Source organism: Aquarana catesbeiana, linkage group LG05 (genome assembly GCF_042186555.1).
Source record: "Aquarana catesbeiana isolate 2022-GZ linkage group LG05, ASM4218655v1, whole genome shotgun sequence".
In the NCBI taxonomy this organism is placed as follows: domain Eukaryota; kingdom Metazoa; phylum Chordata; class Amphibia; order Anura; family Ranidae; genus Aquarana; species Aquarana catesbeiana.
The window spans coordinates 590,706,986-590,730,042 of record NC_133328.1 but is presented as its reverse complement, the minus strand read 5'-3'; the positions used below and the strand labels follow the sequence as shown (position 1 = coordinate 590,730,042).

Sequence of the window (23,057 nt, the reverse complement as noted above, 5' to 3'; positions counted from 1 at the left end):
AAGCAAACCGTCGGGTGGTTTTACTCTCCAGCATCTACCAAAAATTTAAAATAGCTTTTTTAGATTCATGACCCATTACAAACATGTAGAATCAATTGCATTTACTAAGAAACGAATTTTCCCTTTTTGGGAAGCTTAAATGCATACATTTTTAGGGGATGAAATCTGGAAATGTTCAAATTATATTTAAGAACAGCTGTAAAAAAAAAAACAGTTCTGTTTTTTTTTCTTTTTTAATTCTTTATATAAAGTTTTTAGCAGAATACAAAATACGGTATGAGAAATGTGTTTTTAATAGGGTTGGGTAGTTTATAAATGCCCATTCGGACTTTTCTACTGTCCCAGAGCGCAGTAATGCCGCGTACACACAACCGGACTTTGTCAGAATAGACTCCAATGGTCTTTCCGACGGAGTTCCCGCTGAAACGGACTTGCCTACACATGAACACACCAAAGTCCGATCGTTTAGAACGTGATGACTTACGACGGGACTAGAAAAAGGAAGTTCAATAGCCAGTAGCCATAGCTGCCCTTGCGTCGTATTTGGCGTCGGACTAGCATACAGACGAGCGGTTTTCCCGATAGTAACTGATTCCATTGGAAAGATTTGAAACATGTTCTATTTCTTAAGTCCATCAGAATTTTAGAAAGAAAAAGTCAGATGAAGCCCACACACGATCGGAATGTCCGACGGAATGATTCCGTCGGACCTTTTCTGCCGGAAAGTCCGGTCGTGTGTACACGGCATTAGAAGATCTTCCCTTGCCTCACCAAGGCATCACCAAGGCCGTGATGGACTGAAACTTTTGGATAAGAAGTTGATAATCTTGCTGTGACTTGCTTCAGCACAATTCAGGCTAATGCCATTCCCTCTTACCTATTTGAGGAATATATATAATATAGAGGATGCTGATTTCATTGGTAATATATTTCACAGTTGAGCTTACAGTTTGCTATTTTCCAGGACAGCAGGAAAGCCCCAGTGTGAGACTTAAACTTACTGCCTACCAAAAAAGACAATTTTTGGTGGAGTTGCTCTATTATAGCCCAAGTAAGAACAAATAAAATATGTTGGTTTGTTTACACTAATTGTGGCTTTTATTGCATTTTCCGTCAGAAATGATAGAACTTTACTCTGAGAGCACCTAACCTACAATTGAAAAAGGAAAGGGATTTACCTGGGATGTCACTTGTTGTCACCGCTTGTCCAATGTACAAGACATCAACATAGAAATCTTGGTTTGCCGTTATGCTAGAATGATAGAACTTTACTCTGAGAGCACCTAACCTACAATTGAAAGAGGAAAGGGATTTACCTGGGACATCACTTGTTGTCACCTCTTGTCCGATGTACAAGACATCAACATAGAAATCTTGGTTAGATGTTATGCGAACAGTAAGCAGGTTGAAGTTTTTTCCAGAGTACTTTGATTTTACAAGGTCCAACAAGTCGATGCACGTGTATGTCCAGCTGAAAAAGAGGGCACTTTTATCACGTTTCCAAAGGAACAAAGTCAAATCATTTAAATAAGAGAATGTATGTGGGTATTTATATGTAAACAACCTGCTTATGCCATGCAAGGTGAAAGCAGATATTGCATTACAAAATATATTGTACCAGTATATTTTTCTCCTTTAGTTTTGTTAAATAACTGACATGTAAAAATATCACCCATATTAGGTTTTTATTTATTTCTGTTCTGCATATTGAAAGTTTACAATTTCAAAGTAACATTCTAAAGTACAATGTACAACAGGTGTAATAATAATATATTATATTATAACAGAAATGCAAAACAACCAGGTCTTAAGGCCCCATTCACATTTGTTTTTTCTGGGAACATGCTCAGAAATTCACGTTCCAAGAATGCACAAATAACAGGCTAAAACAAGCTACATGATTTGGTCAATAAATGTTACTGGTACCCCAAATACGGCTAGCAGAGGCACATTTTGTCATGCGACAAAAGCGTAATTTAAAAAATGCATAAGGCTCACTGCCTGAAAAAGGTGCAGGAAATTCTATTGTGTATAGGGCAGCCCATTCGTGTGAATAGGCTGCCTTATGCTGTCACACGACAAACACACAGAAAAGCACAAAAAATACACATAAGCACAATGCACTGATGTGAATGGGGTCTAATGCCCCGTACACACGGTCGGACTTTGTTCGGACATTCCGACAACAAAATCCTAGGATTTTTTCTGACGGATGTTGGCTCAAACTTGTCTTGCATTAACACGGTCACACAAAGTTGTCGGAAAATCCAATTGTTCTAAACACGGTGACGTAAAACACATACTACTGGACTATAAACGGGGCAGTGGCCAATAGCTTTCATCTCTTTATTTATTCTGAGCATGCGTGGCACTTTGTGCGTCGGATTTGTGTACACACGATCGGAATTTCCGACAACGGATTTTGTTGTCGGAAAATTTTATATCCTGCTCTCAAACTTTGTGTGTCGGAAAATCTGATGGAAAATGTCCGATTGAGCCCACACACAGTCGGAATTTCCGACAACACGCTCTGATCGGACATTTTCCATCGGAAAATCCAGCCGTGTGTACGGGCATAAATGTTTAAGACAGCATTGATTCAGATATTGCTACTAACAAGGGAATACGCAGTGCCAGAGAAACCCCAGGTGAGCAGGTTATTAACCCAATCTATTGCATATCTTTCTGGCTATTTGGTCTTGTGTCAGGAGATGAAGATCTCACTGGAAAATGCAAGCATATCTCTCATTTCCTATCCAGTTAGGAAGGTGAACCCCACCATATGATCTCACAGTCTTCACCTTAGACCATAATACCACATCAGTATTAAAGAACTGGCCTATCTTGTTCAGCTAGATATACACTATATTGTCAAAAGTATTGGGTCACCTGCTTTTAAACGCACATGAACTTTAATGGCATCCCAGTCTTAGTCCGTAGGGTTAAATATTGAGTTGGCCCAACCTTTGCAGTTATAACAGCTTCAATTCTTCTGGGAAGCTGTCCACAAGGTTTAAGAATGTGTCTCTGGGAATGTTTGACCATTCTTCCAGAAGCGCATTTGTGAGGTCAGGCACTGATGTTGGATGAGAACACTTGACTCGCAGTCTCCACACTAATTCATCCCAAAAGTGTTCTATCAGGTTGAGGTCTGGACTCTGTGCAGGCCAGTCAAGTTCCTCCACACCAAACTTGCTCATCCATGTCTTTATGAACCTTGCTTTGTGCACTGGTGAGCAGTCATGTTGGAACAGGAAGGGGCCATCCCCAAACAGTTCACACAAAGCTGGAACTATGAAATTGTCCAAAATGTCTTGGTATGCTGATGCTTTAAGAGTTCCCTTCACTGGAACTAAGGGGCCAAGCCCAATCTCTGAAAAAACAACCCTACACCATAATCCCCCATCTGCCAAATGATTTGGAACAGTGCACAAAGCAAGGTCCATAAAGACATGGATGAGCAAGTTTGGGGTGGAGAAACTTGACTGGCCTGCACAGAACCCTGACCTCAACCCAATAGAACACCTTTGGGATGAATAAGTGTGGAGACTGCGAGTCAAGTGTTCTCATCCAACATCAGTGCCTGACCTCACAAATGCGCTTCTGGAATAATGGTCAAACATTCCCAGAGACACACTCCTAAACCTTGTGGACAGCTTCCAAGAAGAATTGAAGCTGTTATAACTGCAAAGGGTGGGCCAACTCAATATTAAACCCTACGGACTAATGCCCCGTACACACGGTCGGATTTTCAGACGGAAAATGCATGATAGGACCTTGTTGTCGGAAATTCCAATCGTGTGTAGGCTCCATCACACATTTTCCATCTGATTTTCCGACCCCCAACGTTTGAGAGCAGGATATAAAATTTTCCGACAACAAAATCCATTGTGGGAAATTCCGATCGTGTGTACACAAATCCGACGGACAAAGTGCCACGCATGCTCAGAATAAATAAAGGGATGAAAGCTATTGGCCACTGCCCCGTTTATAGTCCCGACGTACGTGTTTTACGTCACCGTGTTTAGAACGATCAGATTTTCCGACAACTTTGTGTGACCGTGTGTATGCAAGACAAGTTTGAGCCAACATCCGTCGGAAAAAAATCCTAGGATTTTGTTGTCGGAATGTCCGAACAAAGTCCGACCGTGTGTACGGGGCATAAGACAGGGATGCAATTAAAGTTCATAAAGCTCAAGCATTAAAAATCTCATGTGAGCGTTAAACTTGTAATGCCCAATGATTCTGCATAAAGGTTCTTGTTCAGCCTATTCTTGTTATAGGGTGACAACTGTCTCCCTATTCTGCTCCTGCATTGTCACCCTATCTTATGCACCCCTGCAGGAGACTACAAGCAGCTGTGCCAACACACACTGTTGTTACTCTCAAGGAGCTGGTCCAGAGCAATGATGTGCGCTGATGCTAGAGAGATTACATTTAGGCAGGAAGATGAAAAAAACACATTGGGGGTTATTTACGAAAGGTAAATCCACTTTGCACTGCAAGTGCACTTGGAAGTAAAGCCGCTGTAGATCCGAGGGGGACATGCAAAGAAAATAAAAAACAGCATTTTAGCTTGCACATGATTGGATGATAAAATCAACAGAGCTTCCACTCATTTCAAATCTACTCCTGCTGCCGCGTACACACAACCGGTTTAGCTGTCGTAACAAACTCCAACGGTTTCTCCAACGTAACTCTGACGGAATTCCATTTAAGCGGTCTTGCCTACACACGATCAACCCAAAGTCCGACCAAAGTCCAACCGTCCAGAACGAGGTGACGTACAACACTTACGACGGAACTAGAAAAAGGAAGTTCAATAGCCAGTAGCCAATAGCTGCCCTTGCGTCGTATTTGGTCCGTCAGACCAGCATACAGACAATCAGTTTTCCCGATAGGAACTGGGTTTGTCGGAAAGATTTAGAACATGTTCTATTTCAATTCTTTTCATCTTTCACATGTTTTGATTGGTGACCACTTTATTTATATTCTGCTTTTGACACTGTTGCACTTTATCACATGCCTGACGAAGGGGTCCTGTGTGACTCCGAAACATTGCACCTTCCTTTGTGATGTGATCCTTTTCATTAAAACTTTTTGGACGAAAAATTGCTGATCCATGGTGTGCTGGCGAATATGTACGCTTGTTTGATGTTTCCAGGAGCCAACTGGTAATCGCTGCATCACCCACCATTTTATGAGCCATTTCTACCAGGAACGTGTGCGATAGGAATATTGATCAGACTATTTCTAGGTCCGTCAGATTTTTCGAAAGAAAAAGTCTAATGAGGCCTACACACGATCGGTATATACGATGAAAAGCTTTCGTCTGACTTTTTCTGTCGGACAGTCCGCTCGTGTGTACGCGGCATTAGATTTAGAGCGACTGCACTTCCAAGTGCACTTGCAGTGCAAAGTGGATTTGCCTTTCATAAATAACCCCCATTGCAACTATTTATGGTATGCACTGCTTCAGCAAATTCAATGTCATCATATTAAAGTTTAGGACTACTTTCTATCTACATTTTAAATGTACCATAAAAAACATAAATTAAACTGGTTTTTAATACTTTGCAGTGAAGATAGTGCCTAGGGGTGTTATAAAACTCATCTAAAATTATTAATGTGATTTAGTTGCTGGTGAGAGCTAATTTACTACACCAGCCTACACCATATACCCACTTTTAATCAATCTCTGTACGGAGATATGAGTGGCGTCGCTGCCTTTGTTCTTCCATGTGAGTTGGTCTATACTGGTAAATGCCAGCCCCCCCCAACTATTAACATTATGTCTTATTTGTTTTGTTACCTGGAAATTATGTATACCCCTCTTACTTTTAATTCCAGATTCTTTGTAAACCTATTACTCCTGAAGAAGCAGTAGATTTCCGCAAAACAAGTGGAGGAGTTCTCTCTTTGTTCACTGAAGATGCACTGTATCTTCTATTTCCACTTTTGAGGTTAAAAGGTGCCAGTGTAGCATATGTATAGACATATTTTAATATACTTGTATGTAACATTGAAATTGTTGTTGTTTTGTATATGGATCCGTCATTTTTTATTACTTTTTGGTATGAATAAATATTGAATTTTATCCTGTGTACTGTGTTCAGGGTACTGAGATAGTCCATTTCCTTTTCTTCTTTAGAGAGTATTTGGGGAATTGTCTCCTTCCAATTTATTCAATGTTTTAATCACTGTTCACAAACTGGAGTCACTGCTTCACATGCCAATAAATAAAAATAAATAAAAACATTCAAAAACAAACCTGTATCCTTGAGCCATGTTGTAGACGAATTCCGCATTAATGGTGGAAACCGTTCCGGGGGAGTTAGTGTCTTCATATTGAAAATACATCACAATTTTATTTAAGAGGTTACCCTTGTATGCAAGGCAAAGCTGAAAGTAAGACAAGGAACAAAAAAAACTCATCCAGAGCATTTCCATCTTCTGTAATTTCCACAATACACCTGTAGCACCCTCCTAATTACGCTGCTAGGTAAATTTAGTGTTGGGCTCCCTCTGTAGCCAGAGGTCCTGGATTGATTGAGTCTGTGGCTCCACATACTATGGGACTGATTATTTCCCTCTGGCTCTGTTGAGAAACTTCCGGAGCTTGGGGCTAAAACTTAAATCCCCAGCCTAAATATTTACTACCCTCTAACCAATCCCTGTGTATGTAGGTGTGTCCAGGTTTTGAGATAAGGGGTAAATATTTCAAGTGTATCTAAAGCCACTCTTTTGTTTTGAATAGAGTAGGCAAGGTTTAGTAAACCTATCAGGATTTTTTTTTTTTAGCTGTCTGTGTCACTTTTTTAGAGATTCACCTTTTCTATTTGTCTTGGTGACTATTGTCACCGAGACTGACAAGACAGAATCACACTTTTGTATTGCATTAGTGTAACACACAGTAACATGCCTTGGTACGAGTGAAACAATCTGAATGGCACCCAAAGCACCAGTGCTGCAGTGTACCACAATGCACAATGATGCATTACTGTGCATTGTGGCATGCCGTGATGTTAAAATAGTGTACACACATTTTGGTGTATTCTGGTGTGTCAAATGAATGAACTGTCTTAACACAATGCACATTATTGCACTTGAGTTAACGCACAACAAAGATGTAAATGGAGGGATTTACTTTCACTTCCTGTCCCTTAGGCTCTATTCACACCTGATTGCAGGCGGAATTGCATTGCTTCTGCCCGCGATTTTAAATCGCTGCAAAGCGTGGGATGTGTTTGTGATGCCATCACTGCATAGCACCCTAATTGCACCACACTTTTGCCTCACTTGTTCGGTAAATTGCGCTGCAATCCCAATGGGTGTTGCTCGGAAAGGAACATGAGCTTCTTTTGGGGCAAAAAGCGCCTTTTTATTTGCGATTGCAGCGCGATTTTCCATGAGCCAATCATGGCAAAATCGTGCCATGATTGGGGTGTCATTAGTAGTAATGGCATTGCAAATGCATCCCGCGTTTTGCAGCGATTTTGAATCGTGGGCGTGAACGCGGCAATTCCACCCACGATCAGGTGTGAATGGAGCCTCAAAGACAACTGAAAGTGAAAGAAAGTATCTCCAAAGTGAGGGAAATCCTCACTTATCATAAATGGTCAATTTCTCTGCCGACAGGAATATCCAATCTATAGTCAACAACCAGTTCAACTGATATGATACATACAGGGATGTGGATTTTGACCTCTTTTTAAAATCATGACCAAAGTATCTCAGGGCTGCCAATCAATGCAAAATGATTGATAATTTTCCACCCTGGTTGATCCACTCAGTTTGCTTGAACCTGGTCTAAATTAAGTCTAAGTCGATCAGAGGGGAAGTCTGGCCCTTCTTCTTCTTCTTCTAGCAGGAACATTTAAACAATGTTTTAAAAATGGATGCCAAAGGGTTTGGCCCTAATGATCTAAACAGACCCCTTTGTGTAATGTTTTTGCATACTTTGGGGTATGTATCTAACATGCATTATTTGTTTGAAATATAGCACTACATATTATGTTGGCTTCTGGAAATAAATAATAATGAGTATACCAAAGATGCAAAATTACAGCTTTTTGCGTATATGACATACAGTAAATTACAACACACATGAACATGGAGTCATACCTTTCTATATAAAGTTAATGAAATGGGTCCATATGGCATTTGCGTCGATGATTTCACTTCTGTTGAATCATACAATACATAAGGATTCTGTAAGGAGGATCGTCCACAGAACGGCTCAGTCCCAGATGTCACATAGCCCCTGTACCAAGAAGACTACAAAGAAGCAATATATTTATAATAAATGACATTAGAGTTTAAATGGGTTTCTTTACCCAAATAGTAATATAAATCTATATTAACAGTCTGCAGGAATGGACAAATTAACATAATAACAGAAGGGTTAAAATACCTACCTTTCCTAAGGAGAAAATGCTGATCAAAATGTCCCCTCTAGTGCTCCCTCAAGTTACCAAAAGCTCAAGCATTTGATTGCATGATCTCTTTTGAAGTATAATTTAATCTAGTCTGAACTCTAACCCACATTTTCAACATGGAGCAGCACTGAAGGGATCCAGAAGCTGATTATTCTTCAGGAAAAGTTAATATTTCAGCCACCCTATTTCTTTGTTAATCTTGGTAAAAAAACAGCTTTAAAATGACATTTGTATATAATCCTGTTTTGTGGTGTAAATGTTTAACATACACATTTTTATCTATTAAAGTATAATTGGGCCCAATGGTCTCTGAACTGCTGCCCAAGGGTTGGATGTGGCCCTTTGCTTGTCTTTATTCAACCCTTGGTGCACTATCCCTACCACTGACACCAACAATGGGGCACTCTTCCTCCCACTGACAGCAACTATAGGGGACTATTCCTTCCACTGATATCAATGATGGGGCACTATTTCTCCCACTCATACCAATGATGGGGCATTGGCTATGTCCACTGACACACAACATTTTATACTTCCACTGGGCAAAATCTGGCTCCCCTAAACTTTGAAGAACAGTAATCTGGCCCTTTGTTTGAAAAGATTGGAGACCCATAATTTTGCCTATTAGGGACTACTGATGGAGGTGGCAAGAGGTTCTCTGGCATAAGGCATTCTGCAGAAAGTAAGTGCCAAGGAGGCCAGGCTTCTTCATATGTGTGTGTGTGTGGCCAGTATTGTGGTTGCAGATGGCAGTGACACTATGTAGTTCCTACACAAGGAGGATGGTTTACGTGGATCAGGTAGTCCTGAGGTAGCTCCTATTGGAATCTCTAAAGCATCCATGCAAAGTAAAATATAAAAGCTATGTACAGCTAAAATTGAGTTCATAGATCTGTGGGGCAGGTAAAAGGGCAAGTACCTAATATTCCAAGTCCATAAAATGCTAATATAGGCACCAAACAATGGACAAGCATTTCTTGAAATTTAGGGTGGACACCTGGTTCTGCAAGACCCAGGAAAGACAGACTTGGTGCATGCAGGTTTAACCAATGGAAACTCCCATGCTAAATGCATTACAGAGCCTGTAGAGAATCTGTGTACATGGCAACTGTTAAAGCTGACCATTTCATTGTTAGAGCCAGTGTTGACGGGTTTAAGGCTTGTGTTGATGGCATTTGATTGACATCACTTTGAGATACTTCTGAAATAATTCAGATTTGATTGACAGGTGTAGTTGACCTGCCGTTGGTCTCCTTTTGACCTGCATTTGACCAGCTTCAAGCAGGCTTTGCTTTTCCTTTGAAGAAAACTATAGCCAGTCAAAATAGGCTCTTACATAACTGTGTTTTCAGTGGGTGTTTGCATCCTGACCAAAAAAGAAATACATTGTGGAAATTATTTAGCCACAGAGCAGTGGAGGACTAGCAACATTTAGCCCGAGGGACAAACACAACCAATCGGACTAAAAGTCACCCAAGTGCACTCGAGTAATCAGCAGCGCTAAAATAAACCACATATAGAGATGCAGACACAGGAAAGTGAATAGATGGAAATTCACTGAATAAAGTCCACAAACAGTCAATGATAATAGAAGAGATGTCCATAAACGTGTGAGCAATCTTCCAAAGGGTGATAAAATTTTCAAACTACACCATGCGTGTCACAAGTACTCCTCCCCGTCAGTACTGAACTCACCAAGAGAAGTTGCCTTACACTCACGTGTTTAGCAGCATCGCAGTTACCCATAAAGGGTTAAATCAACGAACAGATCCTCTCCTCTACGTGTGTATGCAATCACATGGGGGAAAATAACAAAAGAGCCCAGGGGCGTAGCTGTATGGCAACTAGTAGGAAGACTTGGTCACAACGAGAGACGCTTTAGCTGTATCTGCAGTGTGGTGAGATATCGCTGACTGGATTATTTTGCTTATAGATCGCTACAGCTCCCTGGTTTTACACCTTCTATGCTTGTGTTATTCATGTACCTTGTAAGTGCAATATATGAAGGTTTTATTAAATAAATACATCAGTGTGTTTGACGTTATCACACTAGTGGAGCTCTCTTTTGTTATTTTCCTCCATGTGATTGCATACACCCTCTATACCGAGTGGAGAGGATCTGTTCGTTGATTCAACCCTTTGTGGGTAACTTGCGATACTGCCAAACACGGGAGTGTAAGGCAACTTCTCTTGGTGAGTTCAATACTGACGGGGAGTGGTACTTGTGACACGCATGGTGTGGTTTGAAGACTTTATCACCCTTTGGAAGATTGCTCTCACGTTTATGGACATTTCTTCTATTATCATTGATTGTTTATGGACTTTACTCACTGAATTTCCATCTATTCACTTTCCTGTGTCTGCATCTCTATATGTGGTTTATTTTAGTGCTGCTGATCACTCGAGTGCTCTTGGGTGACTTTTATATCATTGTTTTATTTACAAACAGCTGCTATCTGGTACTAATGCATTTGATCTGCATTTATCCATTAGTCCTTGTTTCATGTTCTTTGGCACAACAGTGAACAAGTTATTTGGTTAGTCTTTAGTTCTTTTTTCACAACCAATTGGTCCTTTCAGATTTTTGTGGGCCAAGTAATGTGTACCATGCTGAGTGTGCCATTTTGTCTTATAAAGTGGTGGACATGGTGGAAGTTTGGTGTTTCTAAAAGACAGTTTTTGAGAAACATCTTTTCAGATCTAGCATTAGCATACCTTGCAGCTCTCTACATTTGGTCACATAACATCTCAGAGCCACAAAGAAAGTTGGTGCTGGAAGGCTCCCCTGTGCCAGAAGATGTGATAACAGGTCTGGGTAAAGAGCAAAAAGTAATCTAAAACCCAAAATGTGTCACTGACTGTAGGTTCTGCCCTGATTAATGTCTGAATGGTGAAGTATCTCCAATCCAAGCTACCAGCCCCCTAGTAAAGTCCTATCCTGCCATACAGAGTCTATTGCTTTTGAACAGTCTCAGCAAGAGGATAGATTTTACTTTGAAGGCAAAAGAAAACTGTAAAGCACAATCATTGTGTAACACTGCTAAGCAGGAAGCACATATTGTATATGTGATGACCAAGTCCTGCTTCCTCTGTGTTTCAATAATGTGAACACACACTAATAAAGAGGATTGCATTAACTTGATCACATTTTTTCAAAAACCTAATACATATACAAGGCATTTACCAAAGTGAAATCTGATTCATAGTTCCTGAAGTACTTGACAGATAATCCTTCCTTTTGATTGGCAATTACATCAGAGCATTTGCCAGTAGCCATGTCTAATATAGCTGATTGCACCTAAAGAGATATAAAAGTTTAAATATTATTATTATTATTATACCAGTGGCAGTTATTGAGTAAGAAATTGCAATTCAGTTCTACTTTTCGAGTAAAGCAAGGGTGGAAAAATTAGATTAGAATTCAGGAACCAATCAACACACTACAGGACCCAGGGGCTATGTATAAGACTAGACACAGAAAGATAGCATGGACAATGTATGCAAATACATGCACTGTACATACACTAAATAAAAAGCCCCTTTGAAGACGTGACCTATTACGAAACATGTAGGGCGTGGCTACGCAGTGTACGTCAGATCGCCATAGAGCCCCATGTAATTTAGCATGGGCGTCTCTGCTGTTTTTATAATTTGCCGGCTTTTATATTATGGATGTTTTTGTATGATGCCTAGTTGTCTGAGGCAATAAAATTCCCTTTTTTATCTACTACACTATTGGAGTTTCTTTTTCTCCCCTTCTTTATTCACGAGTTTAAAACGAGGGAGTATTTACATTAACGCGGAAGTGTCGGAATCATCTCCGGTCGTGTGGTGAGCTGTCATCTCCTGTCCCTGCAGAGGGCTAAATCTGTATGCTTCTAAGACCTTGCTATAAAGGAGGTCCAACGCGTCTGGTAAGGATACATCTGTTATCAACCTTTGGATCCACTGGTGGTTGGAGGTCCCTTCACGTCCCCTTATTCCTTTATATACACTAAGGAATGCAACTTATGAACTTTGGATATGCATTTTTTTGCAACTCATGACGCAATTTTGAACTCTTTCACTTATGACTTTGCACTTGGGTGGAATAACCTTGTTTTTTGCACACAAGTTTTCTGTATTTATCTGTATGGAATGGTTAATGTTAGTATTTGATTTACATATCGCTATTTGCTGTGTCGCATAGCGACTTTTTATTCACTTACACTTAAAATTAACTCTGATGGTGTTTGTTCATTTATTCATCTATTTATGACAATCACACAGGAATATAGATTTAAGTATCTAATGCAAGCGCACAAATTTTTTAATTTTTATTTAAATTTTTCACCTCATTGATATTTGTGGTTTTTGTTGCAGCTGCAGTCACACTAATTTTTGCTTGGTAGCACAGGTTTTCTTTCTTTTTTCCTTTTTATACTGTACATACACTGAACGTTTTTTTGTGAACCCAATCACTAAAATCTCATATAGGTTTTAATATGCTGATGTAATTTCACAATTAATATTCAATAATATTAATTCCACAGCTTTTAGTAAAATAAAAACTGGAGATCTTGTCATGAAGGTCCTTGTTCATGTACTTCCTCTGTTATAGGGTGACAATGCTTTGCCCCTGTCTCTACAGTGTTGTCACCCTGCCACAAATGCTTCTAATGGAGATTACAAGTGGCCTTTTCAACACACATTGGGGTTGATTTGCTAAAGGCAAAGGTGTAGTTGCCCTCTGCAAGTGCAGTTGTTTCAGAGTTTAGTACATGAGGTAAAGCGTCAATATGCACAAAATAACAGAATACCCAATCACAAGGAAAATTTAAAAAACAGCATTTTTACTTGCACATGATTGGACTGTTTGGAAGTCAGCAGAGCTTCTGCTCATTTACTAAGCTCTGGAGCAACTGTTCTTCCAGATTGTCACTGCAGTTTGAAAAGTGCAAAGTCTATTTGCCTTTAGTAAATCAACCCCACTGCACAGATAGGATCCACTGCAGTCACCATCAGAAAACCAGAGAAATGCCCTGAGAAATGCCATGAAGCCATCACTAAAGTGCATATAGACAGCTTATGACTGCAAAGAGACTGCAGGAAATGAGAAGCACTGAGATATAACAAAAGATAAAAAAAGGTTGAAAACAATTTTATTGAAAAGAAATATGACAATTGTTTATGATGCATAGAACTTTAGCAAATTAAATGTCATTCAGTTAGAGTTTACATCTACTCGAAACTTTATATGCTTTTAAATTACTGCATATAGCTGTTTTTATCTATCCAGGGGTGTATATATAAAACATTGGTTCTTCAAGCACATTTGTTCTATGTAAATGGGGGCAAGAACAAATGTTATCAGGTTATTTTCTATCCAGGTCATATGTTATTCGTAATAAAGAAATATTTCTTTTTGATCATCATCAGCTCCAACTAGTGCCCATAATGTGTTATTTTCCTGATTCATTCTGTTCTGTATAAATGAAGAACCTGGAAGGAAAATTTGACATTCAATTTTGTCACCATTCTCATAGAACAAATGTATATGCAGTTCCACAGGATGAATAGCTCTGCAATTTTGTTTTTTTGTTTTTTTATAAATAAAGGATATAGCATGCAACTCTGTTTATTAAGAAGCTATCCCAGGCAACACGTGATACCAATCAGTGAGCTATTAATGCTGCTCAGATAACAATGCAGCTGTGTCAGAAAATTTACTCATCTGTAATACTGTCATGAATATTTAGGCTGCCTTTCCTGGCGCCGCCTTCTGAAAATGCTAGCTATCTGGTTATCCTTTTTATGCAGTGGCTTCTGAGTCATGTACACACATAATAACAAAGTATACACAACGTTTCTAAATTGTGGATCTCACGTACATTTAAAACCCTCAAGAAGTAATGAAGCCCATAAACCAGTGTGACTGCCAGGTAACCAACATTTTTTAAATGTTGAGGTCATTAAGATACAAATTTCCTTTTGCTAAAAAATGACATTCCCTTTAAAACCCCCTGCTTGGGAGGATCTAGCTATGACGGTCGCTCCAGTGTTGAGTCATAATTGAGTTGCCTTGACAAGAGGGAGATGATAGTAATCAATGGGCTTCGTACTATGGTTTATATTAATACCGCGGAGATCTATAGGGATGGAATGGTTTAAGAGGGATTAGAAAAGACAATCCAAGTTAATTGTTCTGACATGAATCACAAGAGGATTTACAAGTGTGGGATGTCCACTACATATAAATACAGTATATAGACAGTTCCGTAATCTAAGATAAATAATGGCTTGTAATTGCTGGCTTATCTGTGCTGGGTAGATTCAAAAATGGTTATCTGATTAATTCTTATGACGACATTGGGGTGAACGAGTTTATGCACCTAAAGTCTAGATTTTAGGGAAATGCTGTAAGAAATTGTTGGGCTGCACTAAATTTTTACAACTTTTACTCATCATTTCTAAATGTTAAATCATGCTAAATGTCTAAAAGCATGTATAAAAAATGGTGATGAGGGCAGGAGAAACAGACAGGAAATATTTTATGGTCCTATATATGAAAGGAAGCATTCCGGAACCCCTCCATATTGTATTGTAATTGTACTGTCTGCCCTTATATTGTAAAATGCTGTGTAAACTGTTGGTGCTATATAAATCCTGTATAATAATAATAATAATAATAATAATAACATGCATGCTCCCTCTACATGCTTGCTAGTCAATCTTAAAAGTGATATTAAACTGCAAAACAAATATTTCATATTCTTAGCAATGATGGCTACCTTTGTTTTCTTTAATAGTTATTTATCCTTTATTTTCACCCCGTGCTTTTTCCTCTTTAAGGCCCCTTTCACACGTGCTGACCGTATGTTCGTATTTCATCCATCCGTTTTCGGATGAAATACGGACATACATGCATCCCTATGGGATAGCGGGTGTCAGCGGATGAACATCCGCTGACACCCGATATCATCCATCCCCGCTCTCGCCCGATTCTGCGGATGGAAGAAAATCCTATTTCTCTATCCGTCTGCAGAGCGGATCGGATGAACACGGAGTGATCCCAGCTGAGCAAGCGGACGTACACGGGTCGGATCAACACAGATCCGTCCCGTGTGAAAGGGGCCTAATAGACCAAACTCTCCAGAAAAGGTGGCAGTTAGAGGATTGAGACAATCCATTTAACACTAACAGGAGTACTTATAATGGTCAGCTTTGATTCATTTATGTAAAGCTTTTATCACAAAAGGAAAAAAAAATGTTGCTGTAACTTACATATTCGATGGAGTTTGACCTTAATTTGTTAGCGCATGTTCACACAGGGGGTACTATACCTCTGTGTCCCAATATGACATCCATGTGGGTGCGGGTGCGTGTCTCCGAATGCAGATAGCGTGGGTATAGGGACACATAGGGGGTTATTTACTAAAGACAAATCCACTTTGCACTACAAGCGCACTTACAGTGCCCTTGGAAGTGCAGTCACTGTAGATCTGAGGGGGCCATGCAAGGAAAATAAAAAACAGCATTTTAGCTTGCACATGATTGGATGATAAAATCAGCAGAGCTTCCCCTCACTTCAGAACTTTCCCTCAGATCTACAGCGACTGCACTTCCAAATGTACTTTCGGTATGATATTTTTTATTTTATTTATATATATATATTTTTTTTTTTATGGTTGAACTAGATGGACTTTGTGTCTTTTTTCAACCTGACTAACTATGTAACTTGTAGTGCAAAGTGGATTTGCCTTTAGTAAATCAACCCCATAGTTACATAGTTAGTTAGGTTGAAAAAGCCCATTTAGTTCAACCAATAAAAAAAAAAAAAATCATACAATCCTATATACACAATCTTTCACCCACAGTTGATCAAGAGGAAGGTGAAAAACCCCAGCATGCTCCAATTTGCTACAGCAGGGGGAAAAATTCATTCCTGATCCCCCGAGAGGCAATCGGATATTCCCTGGATCAACTTTACCTATAAATGTTAGTACCCAGTTATATTATGTACATTTAGAAAAGAATCCAGGCTTTTTTTAAAGCAATCGACTGAGCTGTCCAGAACCTCTGGAGGGAGTCTATTCCACATTTTCACAGCTCTTACAGTGAAGAAATCTTTCTGTATTTGGAGATGAAATCTTTTTTCCTCTAGACGTAAAGAGTGCCCAGTTGTCCTCTGTGATGACCTTAGATTGAATAACTTAACACCAGGTTCACTATATGGACCACTTATGTATTTGTACACGTTGATCATATCCCCTCTTAACCTCCCTGGTGGTATTCCCGAATCGAGCAGAGGACGAGCTGCTCACACTGCGGGGAGACATCGCAGGATCCAGGGGACAAGGTAAGTAAGCTCTTCCTGGATCCTGCGATGCGATGCGATCCGGAGTCTGGCTCGGGGTTACCGCTTTTGGTTCTGAAATTCCACCCCGAGCCAGACTCAGGATCGCATCGCATCACAGGATCCAGGAAGAGCTTACTTACCTTGTCCCCTGGATTCTGCGATGTCTCCCCGCAGTGTGAGCAGCTCGTCCTCTGCTCGATTCATCATGGAGCCAAGCTCCGTTCCCTGCAAGCTTTGCAACGCACGGGGACGGAGAACGACGCCAAATTCAAAAAGTGAAACACATACAATACATACAGTACACTGTAATCTTACAGATTACATTACTGTATGAAATTATTTCACATCCCTTTTGTACCTAGTGGGCTGTCCAGTGCCCTGCATGCAGTTTTATATTGTAAAAACTGTTCTTTCTGCCTGGAAACTGGAGTTTATCCATAGCAACCAAAACCGTCTCTTTACATCAAAAGCAGTTTTAGACCAGCTAGAAAACAGCGATAATAAATTAGAATCACTCGCAGAATTGAGCGATAGTGATTTGTGGGGAGATCCGTCATCAAACACTGAAAAGTAATGACAGCGAAAATTCTGCAACTGAGCAAATTTCAGTGTTTTTGATTTGATTACATTATTGAATCTTTTTTATTATTATTATATTATTATTTGGTATAATTATTTATAGTTATTTATTATAATATAATTTATGATTTCGTGTTTCAAACTTTATCATACCCGGGATGTCTACTAGACTCTGGTATGGACAGATTTAAGTGAATTATTCCTAAGAATTACAGGCCTACAATATAAAACTCCAAATTTCCATGCAAAATAATTGTATCGCTTTCAGCATCAAAAATATGAAATAATCATATCGCCAGGGAGGTTAATCTCCTCTTCTCAAGAGAAAAAAAATTCAGTTACTCTAATCTTTCCTCATAGCTGAGTTCCTCCATGTCTCTTATCAGTTTGGTTGCTCTTCTATGCACTTTCTCCAGTTCCTAGATATTCTTTTTGAGAACTGGTGCCCAAAACTGAACTATATATTCCAGATGAGGTCTTTCTAATGATTTGTACAGGGGTAAAATGATATCTCTCTCTCTGCAGTCCATACCTCTCTTAATACAAGAAAGGACTTTGCTCGCTTTGGAAACCACAGATTGGCATTGCATGCTATTAATAAGCTTATGATCTACCAAAACCCCCACATCCTTCTGCACTATGGATTCCCCCAGTTGTACTCCCCCTAGTATGTATGATGCATGAATATTCTTAGCTCCCAAGTGCATAACTTTACATTTATCAATAATAAACCTCAATTGCCACACAGTTGCCCAATTAGACAGTGCATTGAGGTTGGCTTGTAAGTTGGAGACATCCTGTAAGGACGTTATTCCACTCCATAGCTTGGTATCATCTGCAAACACTGAAATGGTTCTTTTAATCCCGGACCCTATACAATTTATAAAGATGCTAAAAAGGAAGGGTCCCAACACTGAACCTTGGGGTACACCACTGATAACCTTAGACCATTCAGACACGCACCCACACCCACATGCATGTCATATTAGAACACAGCGGCTGTGTCGAATTAGCCACTGTGTCCCCATAGACGTCAATGAGACTGCCTGTAAGGGGATGCATGGAACACATGTGCCTTCCTGTACAGGTAAACACAGCTCCGCACAGGCATATGGTATATCTTGTGTGAGCATGGCCTTAGTTAAGTCTATCTACTGCTGCTGTCCAAAGGTGTCTCCATTAGTGCCCTCCATCTAGAGTGGAGACACCTTAAGAAAGAAAATGTGTTACTGCCGAGGTGGTTACTACCAGGTGAAGATAAAGAGAAAAAAGAATCCTTAAAGGATAAGTCCACCCTAACACTAAAATCACTACATCTATAGACATCCACAAAATAAGCCTACCTACCGAGCCCTATAAAGAAGAAATCAGTATACGTACCTTTTTTGAAGCTAATCCGGTCCGGTCTCCAGCCTCAGAGGCTCTGCAGAGCCGATAACGGTTGTGAAATGAATGGGGAATGGCGTCACCCATAAACTTACTATGGGTCTTCTGCTGTCGGCTGTGTCCTCCGCACCCGCCTCCACAGTGAAGCCACAGCTGACAGCTCAGCGTGGGATCGGATTGGATCAGCTTCAAAAAAGGTATGTACACAGATTTCTTCTTTACAGGGTTAGATAGGTTAGGCTTATATTGTGGATGTCTGTAGATGTAGCGATTTTAGTGTTATGCCCTGTACACACGGGCGGACTTTTGGAGCGGACTTTTGGACCGGACTTTTCCGACGGACCGAATCCGGTGGATAATCCGACCATGTGTCGGCTTCAACGGACCTGCAGCGGACTTTTTCGGTCAAAAATCTGACGGACTTTAGATTTGAAACATGTTTCAAATCTTTCCGATGGACTCAAGTCCGGTCGAAAAATCCGCTCGTCTGTTTGCTAGTCTGATGAATGAAAACCCATGGCTACCGGCTATTAACTTCCTTATTTTAGTAAGGTCGTACGTCATCACGTACGAATCCGTCGGAATTTGGTGTGATCATGTGTAGGCAAGTCCGTTCGTTCAAAAGTCCGTCACAAGTCCATCAAAAGTCCGTCAAAAGTTTGACGAAAAGTCCGTCGGACCAGTCTGGACGAAAAGTCCGCCTGTGTGTACGCGGCATTAGGGTGCACTTATCCTTTAACCACTTCCTGCCCGGTCAATAGCATATTGACGTCCGGGAAGTGGTTGCGTTATCCTGACTGGGTGTCATATGACGTCCAGCAGGATAACATGCCGGCGCGCGCCAGCGGCATGTGTCCCTCGGACACAGGGCTTCCCCGATCACGGTAAACAGTCAATTTAATTGGCTGTTTACCACTTGATCGGCCGTGTCAAAATGACAGCCAATCACATGACACAAGATTCTCAGTGGCGAGCTCTGTGCGCTCCGCCGGAGGCGGGCAGAGCGGGGATCGGGGACAGTGTGTGTCCCTCGGGCACAGCGCTTCCCCGATCATGGTAAACAGCCAATGAAATTGGCTGTTTACCACATGACCGGCTGTGTCCAATCACAGCCGGTCACAAATGTAAACAAAACAGCAGTTACTATCTGATCCCTGCTCTCTCCTCACACACCGATCGTGTGAGGAGAGAGCAGGGATCAGTAAGTGAGATCAGTCTTGTCTTTTACTGTTTTACTGTGCACAACACGCCCCCCCCATAAAGAGGACCTGTCACACAGCCCAGCCAATCAGCCCATCTGTCAATCAGCCCATCTGTCAATCAGCCCATCTATCAATCAGCCCATCTGTCACAGACCCACCGCCATCAGTACCGCCACACAGGCTACCAGTACCACCATCGCTACCACCACCACCAGTACCGCCACTAGTACCGCCATCAGGCCCTCCATCTATACTGCCACACAGGCCGCTACTAGTATCGCCACTAGTGCCGCCATCGGTACCACCACCACCCGTACCGCCACCTGTATCGCCATCACCACCTGTACCGCCACCACCACCACCCGTACCCAGTGGTGTATTTAGGTTTTGTGCTGCCCTAGGCCTGACTAAACTCATGCCCCCCCCTAATTTAAATACAACCCACCCCTTGCTGCCGAGGCCACACCCCTTCCTGTTTAAGACCCACCCTATCATCTGTAAACCACACCACTTCCTCTTTAGGCTCATTTGGCACCTTTCAGGGGGGGGGGGACAGGTACCTGTTTTTGACAGGTACCCTTCCCCACTCCCTGGAGACTGCAACTAAATGTGGACTGTTTAAAGGGTTTGCATTGATTTTAGCATGCATGGAGCACTTTGCACATGCCAGTGGCAGCTGGTGCTCAAAATTTTTTGGGGGGTGCAAACAAACTAAGAAATTCAGAAAAAAAGACATCAATTGCAGCCTCACTGTGCCCCATCAAATGCAGCCACTGTTCCATCAAACGCAGCCACTATTCCCACCAAACACAGCCACTGTGCCCACCAAACGCAACCACTGTGCCCATCAATTGCAGCCACTGTGCCCACCAAACGCAGACACTGTGCCCCATCAAATGCAGCCACTGTGCCCACCAAACGCAGACACTGTGCCCCACCAAACGCAGCCACTGTGCCCATCAATTGCAGCCACTGTGCCATCAAACGCAGCCACTGTGCCATCAAACGCAGCCACTGTGCCCACCAAACACAGCCACTGTGCCCATCAATTGCAGCCACTGTGCCATCAAACGCAGCCACTGTGCCATCAAACGCAGCCACTGTGCCCACCAAACACAGCCACTGTGCCATCAATTGCAGCCACTGTGCCATCAAACGCAGCCACTGTGCCCACCAAACACAGCCACTGTGCCCATCAATTGCAGCCACTGTGCCATCAAACGCAGCCACTGTGCCATCAAACGCAAGCACTGTGCCCACCAAACACAGCCACTGTGCCATCAGTTGCAGCCACTGTGCCATCAAACGCAGCCACTGTGCCCACCAAACGCAGCCACTGTGCCCACCAAATGCAGCCACTGTGCCCATCATTTGCAGCCACTGTGCCATCAAATGCAGCCATTGTGCCCCATCAAACGCTGTCACTGTGCCCCATCATTTGCAGCCACTGTGCCTTTAAACGCAGCCATTGTGCCCCATCAAACGCTGTCACTGTGCCCCATCAATTGTAGCCACTGTGCCATCAAATGCCAACACTGTTCCCATAAAACTCTTATATTTTATTCAAAAACTTTACCTGCTGTGCCGAGGAGAAGGGTCAAACAGTGTGGAGGAGGGTAGGCGGAGCATAAAGCTCCACCTCCGCCAGTCATCGGCCGCTTATGGGGGCGTGAGTCACACGCCGCCCCCCGCATGAGAGAAAGTCCCCCCACCCGTCTTCCTGATTCCCGGCTCCCGCTCCCGCGCCCGCCCCCGCACACATGCAGCCCACGGCAGCCGCCTTGCTGTAGCGGGCGGCGCTGCTGTGTATGGGCGTGCTTGTCAGAGGGTGGAGGGGAGTGAGCTCTGCTAAGCATGCCCATACACACGCCCCTCCACCCTCTGCCAAGCACGCCCAACAGCGCCGCTACAGCAAGGCGGCCGCCGTGGGCTGCATGTGTGCGGGGGGCGGCCGCGGGAGCTGGGAATCGGGTGGGGGGACTCTCTCTCATGCGGGGGGCGGCTTTTTTTGCCGCCCCCCGCAAAGTGCCGCCTTAGGCCTAGGCCTTGTCGGCCTAGGCCAAAACACAGCCCTGCCCATACCGCCATTGTTACCACCACCTGTACCGCCATCGGTACCACCACCACACCTACCGCCATCTGTACCACCACACAGGCCAGCCACTAATACCTCCATCTGTACCACTACCATCAGCAGTACCATTACACAGGCCTGCCAATAAGAACTGCCATAATGTCCCAAAGGGTTTACACACCTGAGGAGGCATATGATATTCTTGCCATGTCAGATGATGAGAGCAGCGGGAGCTCCCATCATCCGATTCTGGTTCGGAATACGAGCCAGTGGAGGATAGTGGATCAGAGTCCGAGTCCGCAGAGGAAACCGTCCCTCCCAAAAGAATGAGATCAGGACCAAGATCAGGACCAAGATCAGGAGATCTGCCCACCATCAGCAGCGCCAGACCCCAGGAAGAGGAGCCCAGTACAAGTACTGGAAATGCAAGCCAAACCTGAAGAATACAGCCCCAGTCCTACCTTCCTGATGCCCTAGCAAACCCCTTATGGTTGCCTGCCAATTCAGGATCCACTATCATCCCCCTTTTCACCGCACAGCCAGGTGTGCAGCCCAATACTACAAATTTTTCTCAATTCAATTATTTTTCTTTATTTTTCTCACAAGATTTTCTGCAGAATATGGTGGATCAAACTAATTTGTATGCATCCCAATTTATTGCTGCCAACCCCAATTCTTCCTACGCCCGCATGTTCTAGTGGAGATGTGTCACACTGGATGAATTTAAATTATTTTTGGGCCTTACTTTCAATATGGGGCTTACAAAAAAGAACGAAGTCCATGCATATTGATCCACCAACCCCATCCAACACATACCCATATATTCCATTGTCATATCCAGGACAAGATACGAAATAATTATGCGTTTTCTCCACTTCAATGACAATTCACAGTGCCCTCCCCGAGATCATCCCAACCACGACAAATTGTACAAGATACGCCCCCTAATCAATTCCTTTTCCCAGCGATTTAGAGATTTCATCCCAGACCAAAAAATTTGTGTGGAAGAGTCCCTCATACATTTCACTGGCGGACTGCAC

At 42.2% G+C, this 23,057-nt stretch overlaps 1 protein-coding gene across 1 annotated transcript in view; it reads right to left on the bottom strand.

The window, feature by feature from the left end:
* LOC141145445 (fibrocystin-L-like) overlaps nt 1-23,057 on the bottom strand; it is a 265,012-nt gene that overhangs the window by 153,287 nt on the left and 88,668 nt on the right. The window contains exons 20-23 of the mRNA XM_073632157.1: nt 11,623-11,736; nt 8,125-8,277; nt 6,272-6,402; nt 1,317-1,471 (exon numbers count right to left, since the gene is read on the bottom strand). Coding sequence (XP_073488258.1) covers nt 1,317-1,471; nt 6,272-6,402; nt 8,125-8,277; nt 11,623-11,736 — 553 coding nt within the window. The remainder of the gene's footprint in view (nt 1-1,316; nt 1,472-6,271; nt 6,403-8,124; nt 8,278-11,622; nt 11,737-23,057) is intronic.